This window comes from Cryptomeria japonica, chromosome 6, assembly GCF_030272615.1.
Source record: "Cryptomeria japonica chromosome 6, Sugi_1.0, whole genome shotgun sequence".
In the NCBI taxonomy this organism is placed as follows: Eukaryota; Viridiplantae; Streptophyta; class Pinopsida; order Cupressales; family Cupressaceae; genus Cryptomeria; species Cryptomeria japonica.
The window spans coordinates 246,428,121-246,447,920 of NC_081410.1; the positions used below are offsets into that span (position 1 = coordinate 246,428,121).

A 19,800-nucleotide genomic window follows, 5' to 3' on the forward strand; every position below is an offset into this window, starting at 1 on the left:
AAATTGACAAATCTACAAGCCATTTTCAAGAAGAGGGATTGGATGCAACAAGGTTATGTTGTTGGATTGAACAACCAATATTCATCTTTGACAAATCAACCAATCATCTTGAGCATAACACTTAGGTCAACAAGGTTTGTGTGGTAAGAAGTTTGCTGCTTTTTTCATTTGTTTTCGTGCCTTTGCTCTAAAAGGTGTAGCTATGTATAAAGCAGGATTTTTCTCTTATGCTCGTTTCATATTATTTTTCTCTATATTTTGATGTTGACAGACTCCATTGTGTCTTTGATGAGAAGATTCTTGTGTTACTAGGTTTGGCAAGAATGCATGTCGTACCCTTGTGGGTCCGGTATGGATCTTGGTCCCTTACGGGTCCACCCCTGGGTAAGACTTCAGTCCGTTACGGAAGAACTTTGTCTGGCATTTGTCGCTTTGAAAATCTGAAGTATAAATTATTTTTTCACTTCGAAAATCATTTGATGCACTGTTATATCATCTACAGAGTATTGCTCGTCGCTTTGAAAATCATTTACTGTGCCGTTATGCTACAAATATATTTGATATAATATAAATTATCATATATTTTATTTTTTGTTTTTAAAAATATTTTTTAGATGATATTTAATTTTTTATTTTACATTATAAAATAGTTTTCTAAAATATTTTTGATTCAATATTATAAAATAAAACTCCATATAATGTAAAATGTTTTATAGTTAAATATTTTTAGCATAATATTATAATATTAAATGTATATTTAATATTTATATAAATTATACTCTATTAAATATAAATATAAACATAACATAATATGTAATATATAAATATAAATATAATGTTATGTATTACTATATGTTTAATATTTATCTATAATTATCTAAATATATGCTTACTATTTTATCTATATTTATAATTTGAGACTTGAGTATTTTCATTTTAACAAATTATGAATGAGGTATTCTAATATTCTATTTATTGTCAATTATGAGTATCGCTGTTCTTATAATTTATAATTTTGAATATACACAGGCACATTCTCATAGACATACACATAGTTTTTTTTTTTTTTGCCGTATTAGATTCTGGTACCTGTACCTAAACTGGCAACTTAGGAAGATTCTTTGTAACTTGTAAGGATCGAATTTGAATATGCTTTAAAGTGCAAATCAATTTTCTTTTTCTCAGCTTAAATACAAACTAGGATCATAATATGGAAGTACTTCTCTAAGCAGGGAAAGTTGCCTTTGTCCTTTCGAATTGCATGGTATTTTCATGTCATTCTTTTCAGTATGTGAATGGTGTAAAGAGGAACGACCTTATTTATTGTTTCCTCATTGTATATTGCCATTTTTTATCAGAAACAATGCCAGTTAATTGAGGATTACTTTTTGAACCAGAAAATTTTGCAACACAAGTATATGCTACTATATTATATCAATTTTTGAATGGTACTCATGCTTTTATGAAAGATGTTCATTGTGTTTTCATTCACAAACAAAATTTAAACTAATGTTTCATTTAGGAAGCAAAATATTGCTAAACATTTCACGTCTACTCAACACTTGTTTTGAATCTCGTTTAGCTCCAATCTTTGTCATCAGAGCAATTGCCAATCAATTAAGGGACTGAATTTTCTAGCAGTTTGAAAATCTTAAAAGTGTTTATTATTTATATTATTGACTTTGCCTTGACTACTTCATGCCTGATAGAGGTATTCTTGAAGTTTATGTTACTACGAGCACAGTTTATTTAATCATCCTAATCTTCTGTTTGACCTCAGTACTTATGTATTGATCTGCCTGAGTGTCTATCTGCCATATCTGTTTACAAATTCCTTCTCTCTAATTTTTGCAAGAACACCTGTTGTGCATTTTATCTTTAATCTTATTTAAGTTTGTATTTATAATATTTTTTATGATAATGTAGTTCTTAGCTACCACATACTGTGATGAAAGAAAATAGAAAATTAAAAGGAAATGCATAAGTTTCTGTTATCTATATTTAAACTGTTAATCTTAGACAAGTTCACATTCTTGTTGTATTTCATGGACTTAATATAGTTCACGTTACTTGTTGGAAATCAGTAAGAATTTTTATCTTTTGCTTGGATTTAACTGTTTGAACATGTATGCAGACACAATCCATTCAGGCTAATTGGAGTTGGCTTATCTGTGTGGACTTTTGCTACAGTTGGCTGTGGTTGTTCATTTGATTTCTGGTCCATAACATTTTTCCGCATGTAAGTATTGCTCATTGTGTTGCATCTATATGCTAAGATTCAAGTATCAGCTTTTCCATAAAGGTTGCTAATTGATGTCTTTTTACAGGTTGGTTGGTGTTGGAGAGGCATCATTCATCAGTCTTGCAGCACCATTTATTGATGATAATGCTCCTCCTGATCAGGTTTGTTTAATGTTTGTGTTGTTCAGATAATGTGAAGGAAGAGGATTGTTTGTCTGTGAGAAAGGAAAATTTGTTTGGTGTTTGCATATTGTGTCAATTAGGATGCTGGGAATCCGTGAATATTTTTGCATTCGAGTCCAGATAAATTAGATGTATACTGTGATTAGTTTTAGCTCATGGGTGTCTCCTTCATAATAGATTTTAATATGCTTCTGCGTAAAGTCACTGGAAAATGGTATACACTATAAACCATAAATAATTTTGTAGAGCCTCAATGGCAGTCACCTTTATATTCTTGCCTTACTGGCTTTTGAGGATGCATTAAATGAGGAAGATGTGCATAATTGTTTCTTTACTCATTTATAAACTCACAGGGGAACAGTTATCTTGGCTGCTGCATTAATCGTATATATTTTTTTTAATCTGATAGATTTCCTTAGTAAGTTAATCAATGTTTCCTAATATTTACTTGTTTTATGGATTCAGAAAACAGCTTGGCTTTCAATTTTTTATATGTGCATACCAACAGGAATTGCCATTGGTTATGTGTATGGAGGGCTGGTAAGGATCATACATGTCTTTGATTTTCTATTCTTTCTCTCCTTCATTACTGTATAATTTTATTTGGTGAAACTTAAATATACTCGGAATTTCTTTTCATATATGTTTATGCAAAAATTGGAACATCATGCACAATAATATATCAAGTGTGGGGTATTGTAATATTATTTACTTTCACAAAGGGAAAGAAAATTTACGTGATTGTGCTTCAGAGTCTACATTTGCTACATAGTTTGAGAAATAAGAGCTCAACAAAAACATGACTATTTAAATTTTAAATCATATGGGAATGTATGTAAATCCATGTTAGAAATATCCATTCTTGAGCCTTCATAACTAGTCTTACATCTTGCCACAGTTATAGGGTGATATGGCCATCACATGGGAGCAGGAACAACATTTTTAAAATCAGGTTGCATGGTTATGTGGATATAGGATAGTAGCTGTGATCTACATTAACACTATCAGTTTCAAAAATTTATAAAGTTAAAATGAACTGTCTTAGTCATTAAACTGGACATGTAAATTTGGTTGTTTCCTCTAGGGAGCATGTTGGTGTAATGCATTTATTACACCTTATATGGAGGGTACTTAGGTAATTTATTTACTTAGGCTTAGTTATACTTCTTTTTTGAATAACGAGGTCAACTTATTCCTTAGGAGAATCTCTCTTTTTTGGAGATCTCCTTATATTTTCTTTTCTATAAAGGCAACTCAATTGCATTTATAGTACACACTTCATGAATGACAAATGAATTTTGTCACCCAAACACCATTGCCACTTTAGCTACTACCTTGCCATTGTTGGACTATTGCTATGTAGCCGCCACTTGACAACAATATTTTATAAAATAGTTTGCCGCCGATGACTATTGGAATATTTTGTTAATGAAATATCTCCAAGAGTTTTCTTTGCTACATTGGCAACTTAGTTGCAATTGGAATATTTTTTTAATGAAATGTCTCCAAGAGTATTCTTTGCTACATTGGCAACTTAGTCGCAGTGTAGTAGGATTGCACGACCATCTTTGCCACTTATCAGGACCATATAGACTAGTTCACTGACATGTTAGACACCTGCGACAATAGCAATGGTATGCCAACTGCCATGTCATCCTTGACTTGTCTCATCATCTGTACATCTAGTCAACAATTTGTATTGGCCCTTACATGTCATGTTGACTTGTATAATAACCCTTTGACATCAGCATGATGTCATCACTTCCTTGAGGCAATCCTTGCCTATGGGGATTTGAATTTTTGTTTGACACTTGAACTTTAGAGAGTTTGTTCTCATCCATCCAAACTTCAATTGGGATCAAATTTTATTCAACTCATGCTATTTTTCAATGGCTATGTAGTGTTAATCTTCTTTTAGATAATTGTGGCTTCTTTTCCTAGAATTTTTAGTTTTTCTTTTATTATACATTTGTTGAGTCATTTTTGTTTTTTAAACTTCTAGAGCTATGTTCTTGCACGTGGACTTGTTTTCGACTATTGTTTTGTTGAAGTGTGCAAAATATGTAATTTTTTGTGTATTTTGCATTGATGTTTTTGTTTTATTCTCATTTTTTCTTCAAAAATATACTCTTGGCTTCTTGTTTTGATTTCCAAAACATAATATCCAAAATCAAAATTTATATATTTACAAGCATTTGATTTGGGAACACAGTTTTCTATTAAGTGCCAGATTTTTTAGGGGTGTATCTTTAAGGCCATTTTGAGTGCCTCTCATTTTGTGCACACAACACTAGGCATATAGTGTTACAACTTTTTGTGGACCTATGGAACTCTTGTCAATTAGTAGGGTCTTTATCCCTATCCTTTGGGACATGTTCCACCACCAATCAATTTTTGTAAGCATGCTAAGTGCCTTAAATAAGTGTGACATTGTTTATGGTATTCTTTGTGAGACACTTCCATGAAATTATTACATCACATTGAAGACACTAAATTCCCTTATACTGCGCGGCAATCTCTTTTGTAGTTATTTGATGACAGCTTGCTAGTTGTTTCCATGGATGACACATTATTTGGTGATACTAATGATCTTGTTTACAACTATGCAAAGCATCATGACTCACAAACTACTTCATCAACGATGTTGGTGTTATATTTGGTGATATAATCGTGCATTTATTAGTCCTTATGCTAAGCTTACACAAACAATTTTTCTACTTAAGATCTAGTTATGTTTCTTTCTTTGGAGAATGACGTGTCAACTTCCTTTTGGAGAATGAATTATCAACTTCTTCCTTACAAGAATCTCTCTATTTTTCAAGAGTGAGTTGTCATCCCCATCTTTCCTTGTATTTTCTATAAATGCAACTTCATTATATACATTGTACACATTTCATGAATGGAATAATTGAGTCTATGTTAGTTCTTATGCAATTGGTCTATCTGTGAATGGCTTCACGTCATTTGTTTTCGGGTAGAGATTTCATGCAATTAGCTGAAATCCTATAGAGCATGTTTTTTACTCCTCTACAAGCTTTGTAATCTATGTTATCCCTTTTAGTGTTTAAGTTGTCTTTGACTGTCTCCATCAATTGTCTCTCCATCGATGAACAATATAATACTTCTTATGGAAGAAGCCACTCCATGGTAATGGCCAAGAGATCCCAAACACAACATCATACTCAACGCATTTTTTTACAATGATATTCACTTTCTTTATATAGATATCTGAATAATATAATGGAGGGGTAAACCACTATATGTAGGCCTCCCAATTACCTAACAGGCTAACATAATTCATGACCCAATATAACTAACTTAAAGGATGTGCCACATGTTGGCATCTCAATCTGCCTAAATACATTATAATATCATATCCCTAGATACATAGTTTGCCATTCCTCCTTGATATTTTTCATCCTCAAAAAATGAGAAGAAGCTAAATAGTAAGATCATTGCAAGTCATTGTAAATATGCTGCCATGTCCTATCATCCAACCATCCATAGGTGATCTTCATTGTGCTTTTATCTGGATGGAAAAGTTCGCAATTTTGGACTTGGTAAGCCGAAATTTTTTGACTCGACAAAAACTCGACAACTTAAAAAGTACTAAAATATCTTATAAAATCAGTTTTTTTTTTTGCAAAATTCAATTACAAAATGGGTCTAAAAAACCATGAGTAAGTGTTTTCTTTTAAATTTGATTCTTGAATACATATGAATTACAAAATGGCAGCATCGTGTTAAGTCGGATGGTGGATAGAATAGATTGCAACTAACTAATAACTATTATGAATTTATGATGATGGTCTTTAAAAATCATCATCATATATTTCATATCTAGGCAAGTTGAACATTACAAGTTTTTACATTTTCCTCTTGCCCAACCTAGTGAAAAATTGGGAGGTGGAGGATATGGTCCTTGCACTCGGTTGTGGCTCCTTGCTTGGCGTAGAAGATTGTTATGGCTCTAACTTGTTGGTAGATGGTAGTGGCTTCTTCTCCACCATATCAGTGTCATCGAATACAATCTCCATTGCTTCTGTTGTAGCCACATCCTCCATAGCTAGCATCTCAAAATTGACAATCTCATCCTCTATAAACAAGGAGGCCTCATCATCTTGCACGGTCCAATCATTGTAGGGATCAATCTCATCCAAATTCATAAGTTTGTTTGGCTGGTCTTGCACCTCTCTTGTGCAAAGCTGAAGGTTGTATTGCACAAAACAAGATTATTGAGGTGTTCTTGAGTCAACTTATTACGCTTCTTCATGTGAATGGCATCAAACAAATTCCAACTGTGCTCATAGCCAGAAGCATGAGAAGGTTGAGATAAATTTGAAGCGCTAGCCTTTGCAAATTTGGGGTATTTCCACTCCAATCTTCCCACCAAGAACCTGCAAATAAGATATTCAAGTTTTTGTAAATAAACAATATTCTAATAACAATTGTCATTTATAACTTGCAAGATCTAAGGCTTCACTTTTTCTTACTTGGTGTTTGGGTTTCTCTTCCTCGTATAGCTAATTGTAAAGAAAACAACCTGTCCCTAGTTGCCTAATATTCTGCAACTCTAAAAAGATGAGGTCTGTCATTGCATTTGTAGGTGTCATCCTCTTAATACATTTGGATATCTCCTCGTAACCTCCCCATTAGCATTTGTGAAGCTATCAAAGAAGAACTTGGGGTTGAGATAGTACCCCGCTGCATGAATGGGTTGTTGGACTTGATTGTCCCACCTCCAACTAATGATCTCCCAAATAAGGGCAAATCTATTTGCATTCCCCCTATGATAGTTTGGATGACAAAGTATAAAGTAGAATCAAATTTAAATTACAACTTGTAATGAAACACAATACTTTTAAATTTTAAAAATAAAGTATTCAATTTGAAAATTAAATTAAGTTGAAGTCACCTTGACAATCTCTATTGCTCTTATTGCAAAATCACCATCAAAATTTATTTTTGTGATCCTTTCTCCATCAGCTTTCTTTTAATTGGTTGAGTCTACACATGGTTGACTCACAAACATTTGCTTCAAGGGAGTCAATAAACTAGTAATACTTTGCAATGCTAGAAAATTAGTTGCAAACCTTGTAGCACTTGATCACACAAGCTCTCTTCTCTTGGTATGATCTCTCATCAATTGAAGAACCCATGGGTGATTTTATACACACACACACACACACTAAGTTGTAGGGTTTGCCAAGTTCAGGGCCTGGTACTGATCCGATTTGGTTCGAGTTTGGGTTCCGGTCCGGTTCGCCTTTGGGTTCTGTTGTGACCTTTTCACACATCCCACCATTGCAAATGGGGACCCCCTGTTTTTGCTTTTTAGGGTTTTGCCTTGGCGTTGCAATGCTAATCTCTAGTCTTTTTGCAATGAGTTAGATTTTTCAGATGGTCATCCAAGTCAGTTAAAGAATCATGCTCAGAATGGTGTTTAGATGCCATCAATGTGCTTTGAAGGCCCGAAGGACGAAAACGGAAAAAACGCAACTGCTTAGGGTCAATTCTGACAACTTCCTATATTTGTGGGATTCTGCTTTTTTGCTTTTTGGCACTTTGGGACCAATTCGAGAAGCAACTTTTTCGCTTGCTTTTTTCAACTTTTTTGAAAGTTGACTTAGGATTGGGTCACTCAGGTCATGGCAATAGGGTTCCTGTCTTCGAAATAAAAAAAATTGTATCTCCAAGTATGAAAAGCAAGGAGAAATCATCAGACAGGGCGTCGATCGAGATGTTCCAGACAAACATGAACTGTTGAGCAAGAAAATCCATTAAGTGTCTATGCCAAAAAGTTGGACAAGTTCAAATGGAGATGGCAATGCCTTGGACAAGTTCAAATGCAGATGGCAACGTCTTGGACAAGTTCAAGGGGAGATGGCAACGCCTTGGACAAGTTCAAATGGAGATGGCAACGTCTTGGACAAGTTCAAGGTCCAACAAAAAAAAACAATCAGAAAATTGGCTGTGTTGATACCTTGGAGAATAAAATTTCAAAATTTGGTTGTGTCGAGGAAATTCCCTAATAAGCAAGAAGCGAAACCGCCCAAGGGGAGTTGGCCATGCCCAAACTATGTCAAAGTCCGCCCCCCAAAGGAACTGCTTATACCATGTAAAGTCCGCCCATGATGGCATGAAACATTCAAACTCTGCCCAACACTTGGTAAGAATGGCATGAAGTCCGTCATGCTATAAATTCAAAACGTCCAAACAATGGTCAACTTCGCCAAGGCCAAAATCAAGAAATGTCCAACCTATCACCAAGTTCGCGATGGCAAAAGCAGAGAAGATGGCCAAATGATCATGAACTCCACCTTGACACTTGATTCCAAGATCATTCAAAGTTCGCCCATGATGAAAGCAAATTGTCCAACCAGCAGCCAAGTCCGCCCAAGGAAGAAAGAAGAATGGCTTAAGCCAAGCAAAGTCCGCCCAAGGTAGATGGCATGTAAAAGGTCAAGTAAGGCATGGCTGGACAATCATCAAGTTTGCCATACCAAAGGAAAGAAAATATCAAGCCTATGATGAACTTTGCCTAGCACTTGGTCAAAATGGCAAAACAATCATGAAGTCCGCCTTGACACTTCGGAGAAGATGGCATGACAAGTGGTAAAGTCCGCCAAGCATGAGGTAAGTTTGATATGAAACATGGCAAAGTTCGCCAAGAAGAGAGAGAAAATGGCATGACAAAGTAATAAATCTTTCAAAGATAAAGGTGAAATGGCACAACACATGGCAAGGTCCGCCATGAATGAAGGTTAAACTAGGTTTGGAAGTCAAAAAATTTATCCAACTCTTAGAATTATTTGCCCAACACAGAGAAAATTTTTGAACACATGAATTTTTAAGAAATTCCTTGCCAACACAGGACCAAGATGAAGACAAGTTGGCTAAGTGTGAAGTGGTGCCAAGAGCAGAATTATAAACTTTCTTTTGAAATCTTTTGAAGGGATTGAGTTGCCATTTTGAGGAAGATGAGAAGGAGACTAGGTTCGATGAATCTACCAAGAATGTAAAGATGCTAAAAAGGATCGAACTTCTCCAAAGTGAAAGGTTTCTCTCTCTCCAAGTTCAAGGAAGGAAAGGAATTTCCAAAGTCCGACCCAAGTGTTGGAATTTGCCAAGAGGAAACAAAAAAGTGGCTAAGTGTGGAGTTTTCCACAACAAAAGAGTCAAATTTCAACTAAGTGTTGGAAAGAAAATACGAAGAATGAAGAAGAGTAAAGAGAAAAGTAAAGAGAAAATGAATGAAATCCTTGTCCAAGGATGGAGTCTGTCCTACTTAACACAAGCCAAATTCAGAATTGAAGGCAAATCCATAGGCAAAGTTCGTCCGAGCATAGAGATGACCAAAATCCTGGCTGAAGTTGAAAGGTCCACATGAAGGTGTTCCAAAATGAAATCGAATAGCCAAAATTTAACTAAGTATGGGAAATAATTCACAGAAAAAATTCTAATTTCCTCTATTGTGGTGAAAGCATAGAGGAATTCTTCTCCAAATTCAGAGCACTTGAAAGAATTTCAAAGCAATTAGGAAAGAAAATTTTAATAACTTCAAGTCCAAACATCTAGACTTCCAAGCCTCAAAGATTTAAATGCAAGTGAGAAGAAGAGATCAAAATCTCAAAAGCCAGGAAGAAGCAAGCGCAAAGGACAAAGTCGTCAGCAAGGAAAGATATTCTAAGGCAAGTACGTGGAAGAAGAACAGAGGAATCAAGGAGGAAATCCAACACACTGAGGTGGTGCCTCATCATCTTCCAACCAATCAAATTGTTCCAAGTCAACATGTCCAAGTTCAATGAACTTGACTTCATCCACAGAGGCTTCTAGAAGGCATGCTCCACAATGCAACAACCTTCTATTTTATTATTGGTTTATATTTAGCAAGAAGGACAAGTGTCCCCAAATGTAATTTTCTCATTGGTGGAGGGGTAGTTATTTGTAACAAACCCTAATTAGGGTTTTATTTTGTAATCTTGACTGTTGATTCGAAATCAATGCTGGCCATTGAATTGTAATTGAAGAGCCTATAAATTGAGCTCACTCCTCATTTGTAAAACATGGGAGCATGTTGCAAAACATGTTGAGATAAGAAAAGTGTTGTTTGTGACTGCCAAAGTAATGAGCAATGCATTGTATGAATTGATGGTGATTACTTCTCTTATTTTGGAGTTTGCATGGTTCTTATCCCTCATGATAGTTTAGATTTCATTTTATGTATGTTAGACGAATGCGAGATTTGATAAGTATTGATTTTTGGTAAATCTTCCGCTCATACTTATGATGAATAGATGATTTTTGTTCTTTTTGAAAGTTAGTCTGAGCTTACTTTGTGGATGCTTAACTTCTGTTTGGATAAATATTGTTCGATATTGATGGTAGTTATTCATGACATGAAAATCATAAGCACATCCCTTGAAGATTGCACCCACTTTGTGTAGTTGTCCTAGCGTGGCGAAGCAAAGCGTGGCTATTAGTTCATCAAGTCAATACCGTCTCTTGAATTCTTCGGAATAGATTAGAACTTTTAAACCTTTATCTCCTTTTCAATTTTCTTGAAGTCCATGATCCAAGACCCAAATGATAGAGCTTCATTGTGAATTGAATGAGCCAAGCGTAAGTCTCTTTGTGTAGTACCAGCATATCACAATGCCAATTGAGCTTATCCACATGTCAAGACTTGACAAAAGAAACCTTGGAATCGCCATATGATCTACTTGCAATGTTAGCATATGGGGTGATTTTGTTCAAGAGAGGATAGACTGTCTTTAGACATTTTATTCTGTATTCGGTGGATAATAAAACGCACAACAACAGGTCCATCTAGGGTTCGTGCTTGGGTGAGCTGGTTTGTTTGGGGCGAACTCAAGGCGAACCTGGACACCTGGGCACCCAAATTTACTATTTTTTTTGCAAAATTTTATAAAGTTTATAGCAATGAGGGTTTCTTGTTTGTAGAGATATGTGTTTCAGACTTGCAGATTTGTGTGATTGTTTTGCAAGTTATCATGCGAGTTTAAGATTTAAAATTATTAAGAACAACAACATAAATTGTTAACCTTATACAATGTACTGGAGCAGTGCTCAATCACAACATTAGAATACCCATGCATTAACTCATTCTAATTTACAATCCTCAGCTTATGAAAAACAACAAAAATATTCAGTTCCCTGAGCTGACTTATGATTTACACACTTAAGTAGCTGGACTTGCTGAATGCAGACATCCCTGAACTTGTATCAGACCTTACAATTTGGGATATACACAATACTTTTAATAGAATAGCTGATTTCCACACAGATTTAGTGTCCCAATCTTCTCCTAAAATAAACATAAGCTAAATTGAAATTAGCTTCTTATTCCCATGCCACTTTCATGATCATCAGTAGTCTGATATGATTTATATACATTTAACACTTCTTCAGTTGTAAGTCATAGACAAGATCTAACAAGTTTATGGTGGTTTTGTTGTTTATATGATGCCATTGTTAGTACTGATACTTAATGTAAAGTACAGATGCCAATAGCTAACAAGATGAGGTGGGGGGGGAGGGGGGGGGGTGAATCATACAAACTTAAACTTCCATAAAATCAACAGATTCAACCTTGGTAACTTATACTTCAGCAACTTAACCAAAAACTGTTAAACATGCAAACTTAAGAACACATAATCATAACAACACTCATAACACCAGATTTAACGTGGAAACCCAAATAGGGAAAAACCACTGTGGGATTTCGGACCCACTAAGAAATATACTCTTCTAGAGTATGCTCGGTTAAAACAAATCCTGTTAAAGATTACAAACACATTGCTAGATGTGACCCGGTTAAGGGATTTCCCTCAGATCTGTTAGGATCTTCACTTTGTTAGAAGTGACCTTGTTAAACGATTTCAAACACTCATTTAGAATGTTACCTTGCTAGAGGGTTTACATGTAAGACTGTTAAGTCCACTCGGTTAAGAGATTTTCTGTCACTTACAAAATAACAGTAATAAAATCTATCTGCAACTTCACATCTAAAATGCTAAAGTAGATTCTTATTTGCTCAAAACAATCTAGTCATAGGACTTATCTTGTCCCTCTATTAGGCTCTCTACTCTGTTATTCAAACAGGTCTTCAAGCTTCTGTGCTCGGTAATCACTATGTAGCATCCTTGTGCATACACTTGCCCGCATACATTGTTTATCAAGAATTCCTTATTTATAAACAATTGCTAACCGCTAAATCTCCTTGATCACAATTCTCATGATCAATCTTAGCCATCAGATCTTCAAACTTGACTAGGTTCAATGTATCCTTTCGATCTGAAAACGTTTTACCTCGGGACTTGCATTCCCATCTTGGAACTTGCATAAGGTTATTGCGGTTCAATCTGCGCTGTAGATCTTCCTACCGATTTTCCTTTGCCATAGATCCTTAACAAACTTCATACACGGCATACCAATCATTTATACATCTTCAGCTAATCATTGTCCTTCATTAAATGATGCTTTTATCCATCCCATGCGCACTGCCATAACTTGGTTGTAACTCGGTAACTACTAAACTTTACTCGGTAGACATTTCGCCTTCATTAACCGATATCGATAACCTTAGGGTTTACTGACTAGGTTCCTTTCTTGGTTGCATAGTATAGTATTAACCTTACAATCAACAACATATGTAGGATATCAAAACAATCTAAACATAATGATCTCATCATTGTCTAACTTGGTAATATTTGCCCATTGAATAACTTATTCCTCCCTTTATTCATCACATTCTTTCTGTGTCTTTTACCGACATCTTAATTCTCTTCTAATCAATCTTCTCAAGATATGGCAACATCATACTAAATCAGATAATCAATTTCTTGACATCAATGACAAAATAATGTTATAAAGATAGTTACCATCCTTCTTTAGTTATATCAATAATCTTCAACAACCTTCTCAATATCCTTATTGAATATCAGCAATCTTTCTTACTGTAATGCCAACAGCCATTTGACATTCTAATCTTAATATATAGTTTTTATATTGTTTTTGTACTAATGAACCCAAATTGAACCCAATACCCTTTTCAAAATTTTGCTGAATTGGCGAACTGGGTTCTCGAACCCGAACCCGAACCGGCAACTTAGTGTATATATATATATATATATATATATAGAGAGAGAGAGAGAGAGAGAGAGAGAGAGAGAGAGAGAGAGAGAGAGAGAGAGAGAGATTGCAAACTTGGCAAGTAGTCATTGAGTTGGTGAGTAATTGCGATTTCCAGGGTTTTGCGAATGACTTGTGGGTTGGACAATGCTGAAAACCTGCCAGAAACTTGCTTAAACTCGCTAAGAAAAATGTGTGCTAGGGAAGACAGACTAGAAAACACTAAAACATAGGAAAAATGTAGGATAGAACCATGATGAGGGAAAAACAGAATTTTGACATGATTTTTTCCCTTTTAAAATTAACACCCAAACAATTTGGCCTATGTCCTTCAAAAGTAGGTCAAGGCAATGAGCTGCATGAGCAGTCCAAAAAAGTGTTGGATGCTTCCCTTGAAGTAATCTTCTAAATGCCTCATAATTGACAGTAACAACTTGGACAATATTTTCTATGCCCACCTCTAAAACAACCTCCTCCAACATCGAGCTCAATTTTTCTGCACTTTTTATTATGTTGGAGACTTAAATTGATTTCATAAAAACCAACTCACCATTTGAAGCTCTAAAAAATCGATGAGAGTGTGGTTCCTTCCATCTGTCCACCCATTTGAAAGAATTGAACATCCAAACTTTTGCCATTGCTTCTTTTCATCCTCCACAGTTTGTTTTGCATCTACAGTAACATCTTTGAGCAACTTGCCACTTAAATCTTTTCGGGTGGGGGCCCTGTACCTTTTTCCTGCAACTGTCAATGCTGTCAACAAACACTCCCAATATGTATTATTTGCTATGTTGAAGGGAAGGTGTAATATGCAGACCTGGTTTTTTTGAAATGTTTGCAAGTGTTTGATAGCAATGAACTGTTTGCTGATTTTTATTTTCAGATTTCGTTCCCAAACAAGATTCTTACATAGAACACATTGCATTGGAAGATAGAATAGAAAATATTATGCGTCTAAAGAAGTCCACTATCAAAACTTCATTAACTTCAATTACAAGCCAGAAATAAGATGAAATACAAGGTGCAGACCTGGAATATGATCACAGGGAATGATAATCAGCTTTCACCAAAATAAACTCTATTGTCATTAGGCATTGTCTTAAATGAACATTAAATCATAGAACATGTCTCTCAAGCTACAAACAAATCAGAAATCTCCTGAGCAATAACCAGTCCCAAAAATGTAGTCAAACACATTGAAAGAGATATTTCCAGCTTGCCAAATGAAATTTAGAAATTTCTGCAATAAACTGGACTTCAACCAGCAGGGGTGATTCCTCTAGAAAATTCACAAGTTATATAACTCTCTCGCAAAACAGTCTTAATCAGCTCCAAACCATTCTATCCACCCCAATACCTCTAGAGCAAGTAACCCAGACAAAATGCAGATTTGAACCTCTAAATCTCCCATGTGCCAAGGAAGGAAAGTGGTGCTCAGGTCTAAAGGGGCGATTTGATTTTAAAATTCATTTCTCCACAAGATACTCCAAATGACATATTGTTTTGAGTTGCCTAGGCTAGGAAAATAGCATGAATCAATACATAGAAGAAAATATCCCCCCTCCAAGAGTTACGAGCAAAAACATGGATTTCTGTATTTTTGAAAATGAAGACCAGCACACTGAAAAAGTATCTAAACACCACAAAACTTGAACAACACTCTTAAATTGAACACACTACATAAAAAACTGAATACCCATATCAGAAAACCTCAAAGACCTTCATTATTTTCAAAACCATGTCATAACCTGCAAGCCAAAAATCACTGAAAACTGAATGTAATCACATCAACCAGCTAGGTTGGATGTTTCACCACCAAAAACAGCAACACTGAGGAGGGTTTTAACTATCAACCAGGAACAAGAGAGCTCTCAGAGTTTATTCCAGCAGCATCTCCTTAAGTTGTCAAATCAGAATACTCAAATGAGAGCCAAAAACTCACATATTATGTGGAGGGAAGAAATAGGGCAACACACCTGAAATTTGAATTTCTTTTCCCTCACATTTCTCCTATTAAACATTAAGATATACCTCTCACCTCGGTGTACCCTTCTAGGGACATAAAATGATTTTTATAAACACAAGTTATGTCCCCCTTAGCCATAGCATTTTGGGGACCTTATGAACACTTTATGTCACTTTATCCTTTAAGCTATGAAGTTACCTTATTCATAATTTTATCAAACCTTAGAATAATAATTAAATATTAATCATAATTTTATCCAACCTTAGAACTCACCAAGGCATTGAATTCAAAATCACTTCATTCTGAGTTGAGAGGAAACGAGACTGAGGCCAAGTGCTAAAAATAGAAATTCTGCTGGAATGCACTAAAATCACCTGCTAGAGTTCTCCATAGAACACTGAGTCCCCTAACCAGGTCCACTTAGCATATGGGAACCTGTAAATAGGCTAATGGTGTTGACCTTCTGGGCTGTGCTTGTTCACCGCAGGCAAACATCAGATTGTTGCCTTCCCAACCATAGACAATAAGGTCTTATCGTCACCCCCAAGCACAAGTTCGCTTATTGCGAATTGCATATGTTCATTTTTTTTGTATGAAAGACTAGAAGACAATTGAATATATATGAGGTAAGGCTACCTAAAAGACCTCAAGTCGGCCTTACTGATTTGATGCCAAGAATAGGGTCAGTCCTATTTAATTACAAGTTACTTATTTAGGGCCAGACCAATAGCTTTGTATTAAACATATAAGCTGCACATTTTATGGAGAATTGCTAAGGCCGAAAGGCCAATTAGCAATTCCAAGACTAGGTCGACCCTCGCTAGGGATCCGACCTAGCTACATGTCAACACTCCCTCTTAGCTAGGGAGGATACTTCCAAATAAGCAAGTCACATCATGGCTGCTCCCATGAAAACCAAATGACGTTCTACATCATGAAATGATATGCATCATGTAATCCACATCTATGATATTCATCAAGCATACCTGAATCAGAAAAATACATCATGGACTTCTTCCATGCTATCCATCTTGCATTGCCCGCAGAGGATGGATCCAAAATCTTACTATGCACACCTGCAAAAAGTGAGTATACATACAAATATATAAATACACATCATGGACTTCTTCCATGATATCCATCTTGCATTGCCCGTAGAGGATGGATCCACCTTGCATTGCCCGCAGAGGGTGGAAGGGATCTTTCAACCTTCTCCCCGAGAAGGATAACTACCATCTTGCATTTCCCGCAGAGGATGGCTCCACCTTGCATTCTCCACAGAGAGTGGAAGAGGATTTTCACCTCAATCTTCTCTTTAGAGAAGAATACAACACCACCTTGCATTGCCCGCAGAGGGTGGAAGATACAATTAAATGTATCACTAGGGTTGATACTCCCTCTCAATCAAAGTTGTGTTTTCCACAACACCTTCCACAACACCAAGAGTATCTCTGAAATATTCATACTTCACTCTAGCAAGAGGCTTGTTCATCTGTGCTGATGTATTTCAACTGTATGGCACCTCTTTGTACCATATCTTGAATGAGTCTCCACATGCTTTGACCTGTCATGAAACACTGGATTGACAGACATCTTCATACAACTCTGATTGTCACAATGAATGACTGTGGGTTCCCAAGGTTGTCCAAACAAATCAGCAAGAAGTTTATGAAGCCACACTGCTTCTCTAGTGGCAACATTTGCTGCAATATACTCAGCTTCAGCAGTACTCAGTGCAACTGAGGACTATTTTCTGTAGGCCCAAGAGATCACTGTGGATCCCAAACTGAAACAAAATGCCTGAAGTGGTCTTCTTGACTGTGACACTTCCTACCCAATCCGAATTAGAGTAACCTTCCAAGGTGATGACAGTATTGAGTGAATACTTCAGCCCATAACCAACTGTGCCTTGCAAATGTCTCTCAGGTTGGAATAAATTTTTGTGTCTTAGACCAGCAATCAGACTTTCAGTATTTAATTTCAGATTAACATTAAGTAAATGATAATCAAGTAAATGAAAGAAAGAAAACAAGTGCACAAGAGACCAACTCAATTACCCTGGGAAAACCTCCAAAAGTGCACACTTGAATGAATCAGATCTGCCCCTTTTAATACACCAGGTCTGCACTTCTATATTCACCAGGTCTGCACTTCTATATTCACCAGGTCTGCTCTTTCATTACAACTGAATCTGCACTTTCAAGTTTGCTTCAGGTCTGCAAGAATGAGTCTCTCAGGTCTGCACTTTAACGCACCATCTAACAGCAATAAGGAGCACCAAAATTCGCTATATCTTCCTTGGATAAATTCGCCAAGTTCACTGATTATTTTCGCACACCAAGAGGCAGATGAATTTCGCTAAGATCATGAATGAATGATTGTGTTTAAACTTGCCAAATAGCCTTTATTTATATGGTGCATATACCCTTTTAAGTTGGCTTATTTAAATATATATTTTGGTGCCAATTTGATTTGAGTGTGGCGTGTTCATTATAGGGCTGGCCCTATTTAGGAACACGCTATCTTCTATGGCGTGAAGGGTCCAGCTCTACACATTACCCTTTGGCAAAAGGGCCCAGCCCTTTATGGATTCGGATGTTACCTTAGGCAATCCGAATCCCCCTTTTTCTTAGCCTAGTTACAAACAACACTCCCTCTTAACTAGGGAAGAAAATGAATACGTAATTAGAACCTTTAGAGTTCCATCTAGCACACAAGCATAGAATTACATCTTCCACCTAGCACACAAGCATAGAAAGTGTAATACACAAGTGGGTTTTTACATAATTACAATTTTCCATCTAGCACACAAGCATAGAATGGAACCTTCCATTCTTGCACACAAGCGAAGAATGGACATTGGCTGAGAGCACTCACTGCATAACAGGTGTCAGGTCTGGTGTTAACTAGATACATCAAGGATCCAATCAACTGTTTGTACTCAAATGGATCTGCAAAATCAGAGTTAGCCGCAAAGATACTCAACCTTTCAAGTTAGTTTCCATAGGAGTAGACATAGGTTTGCAATCCATCATTCTAAATCTTTTCAAAACATTAATTGATTTAGTTAGATCTTTGTCATACTTCTAATCCTAGAAGGAAATGCATTAGACCTAGTTACTTCATTTCAAATTCTAATGCTAATTCTTACAAAATCCTAAGCTTACCGAATATTGTCAAATCTTCCATCTAGAATTTACTGAGGATTGTAGGGAATGTAGGACTCCCTCTTAATCCTTGAAATGAGATACATAATATAAGAATCCTATTAGGGAAAACAATCATAGGATTTTCATAAATCAGAAGAATGCTAAATTTCCTTTTCCTTTACTTTTACTTTCTACGAAGGGATCCATACAATAATGACATATCGTCAGTCATCTCTTTAAGTAAGGAAATGAGCTGAAAACTTGTATAGGCTCTCATGCCTATTCCAAGCTCCCTCTGAAGCATAATAGTTTAAGACTTATTGACATCACTATTAGAATCAAACATGATTAATAATAGCATGAACATGATACAAGCATATATAAAACTTATCTCTTTTACCCGCGTCCTTAAGTTGTTTCATGACTCTCTGGTGGCTGAGTGGCCTTTGGCTCTTGCCATCTACCTTCAGCTTAGTGACGATGCTCAGAATGTTGGCATAACAACCAAAGTTGTTGATGGTCAAACAATGTGCATGACGGTGAACTTTCTGAATAGCCTACACCCCTTGACCCTGAGAATTACCTCAAAACATGAAGTCGAAATGTCAATACTGAAATCATACATGATTTAACAAAATCTATTCAACCATATGAATACTTATCTCTTTCTAGGTTGGTCTTCAACCAACGTTCTGGCTCAGTATCGAAGCTTCTAGTCATACTGAAGTATCTAGCGAAGATGGCTGCGTGGCCTTCAGCCCTCGCCATTGCTCATCGTCTATCTCCATCTTGGTGGCGTCAACATGCCAAGCCATCAAATGCTTTCATTGTAATCGACAAACGATCAAGAATGTCGACCACGCATTGTGATCATATTCTGCGATTGCCAATTTCTTATATTGCGACCCATTCAAATGCGAATACAACGAACTCCTTTCGGGGCTATTGCGCATACAAACACCGTGAATATGGCTCTCGGCGAGCATTGCGGCAACGACCATCCTTCCAATTCTGAATGACTATGATGAGGCAAATACTGCGGACATACCCCTGTGATCATACACAGATACACCCTACGATCAATGAGATCACCGTGAGTAACCTGCG

The 19,800-nt window shown here is 36.2% G+C and overlaps 1 protein-coding gene across 1 annotated transcript in view; it reads left to right on the top strand.

Annotated features, from left to right (window-relative positions):
- The window catches only part of LOC131079761 (probable sphingolipid transporter spinster homolog 2), a 262,535-nt gene that overhangs the window by 62,332 nt on the left and 180,403 nt on the right, over positions 1 to 19,800 (top strand). Inside the window, exons 4-6 of the mRNA XM_058017801.2 lie at positions 2,135 to 2,239; positions 2,328 to 2,403; positions 2,890 to 2,964. Of these exons, the coding sequence (XP_057873784.1) occupies positions 2,135 to 2,239; positions 2,328 to 2,403; positions 2,890 to 2,964 (256 nt within the window). The remainder of the gene's footprint in view (positions 1 to 2,134; positions 2,240 to 2,327; positions 2,404 to 2,889; positions 2,965 to 19,800) is intronic.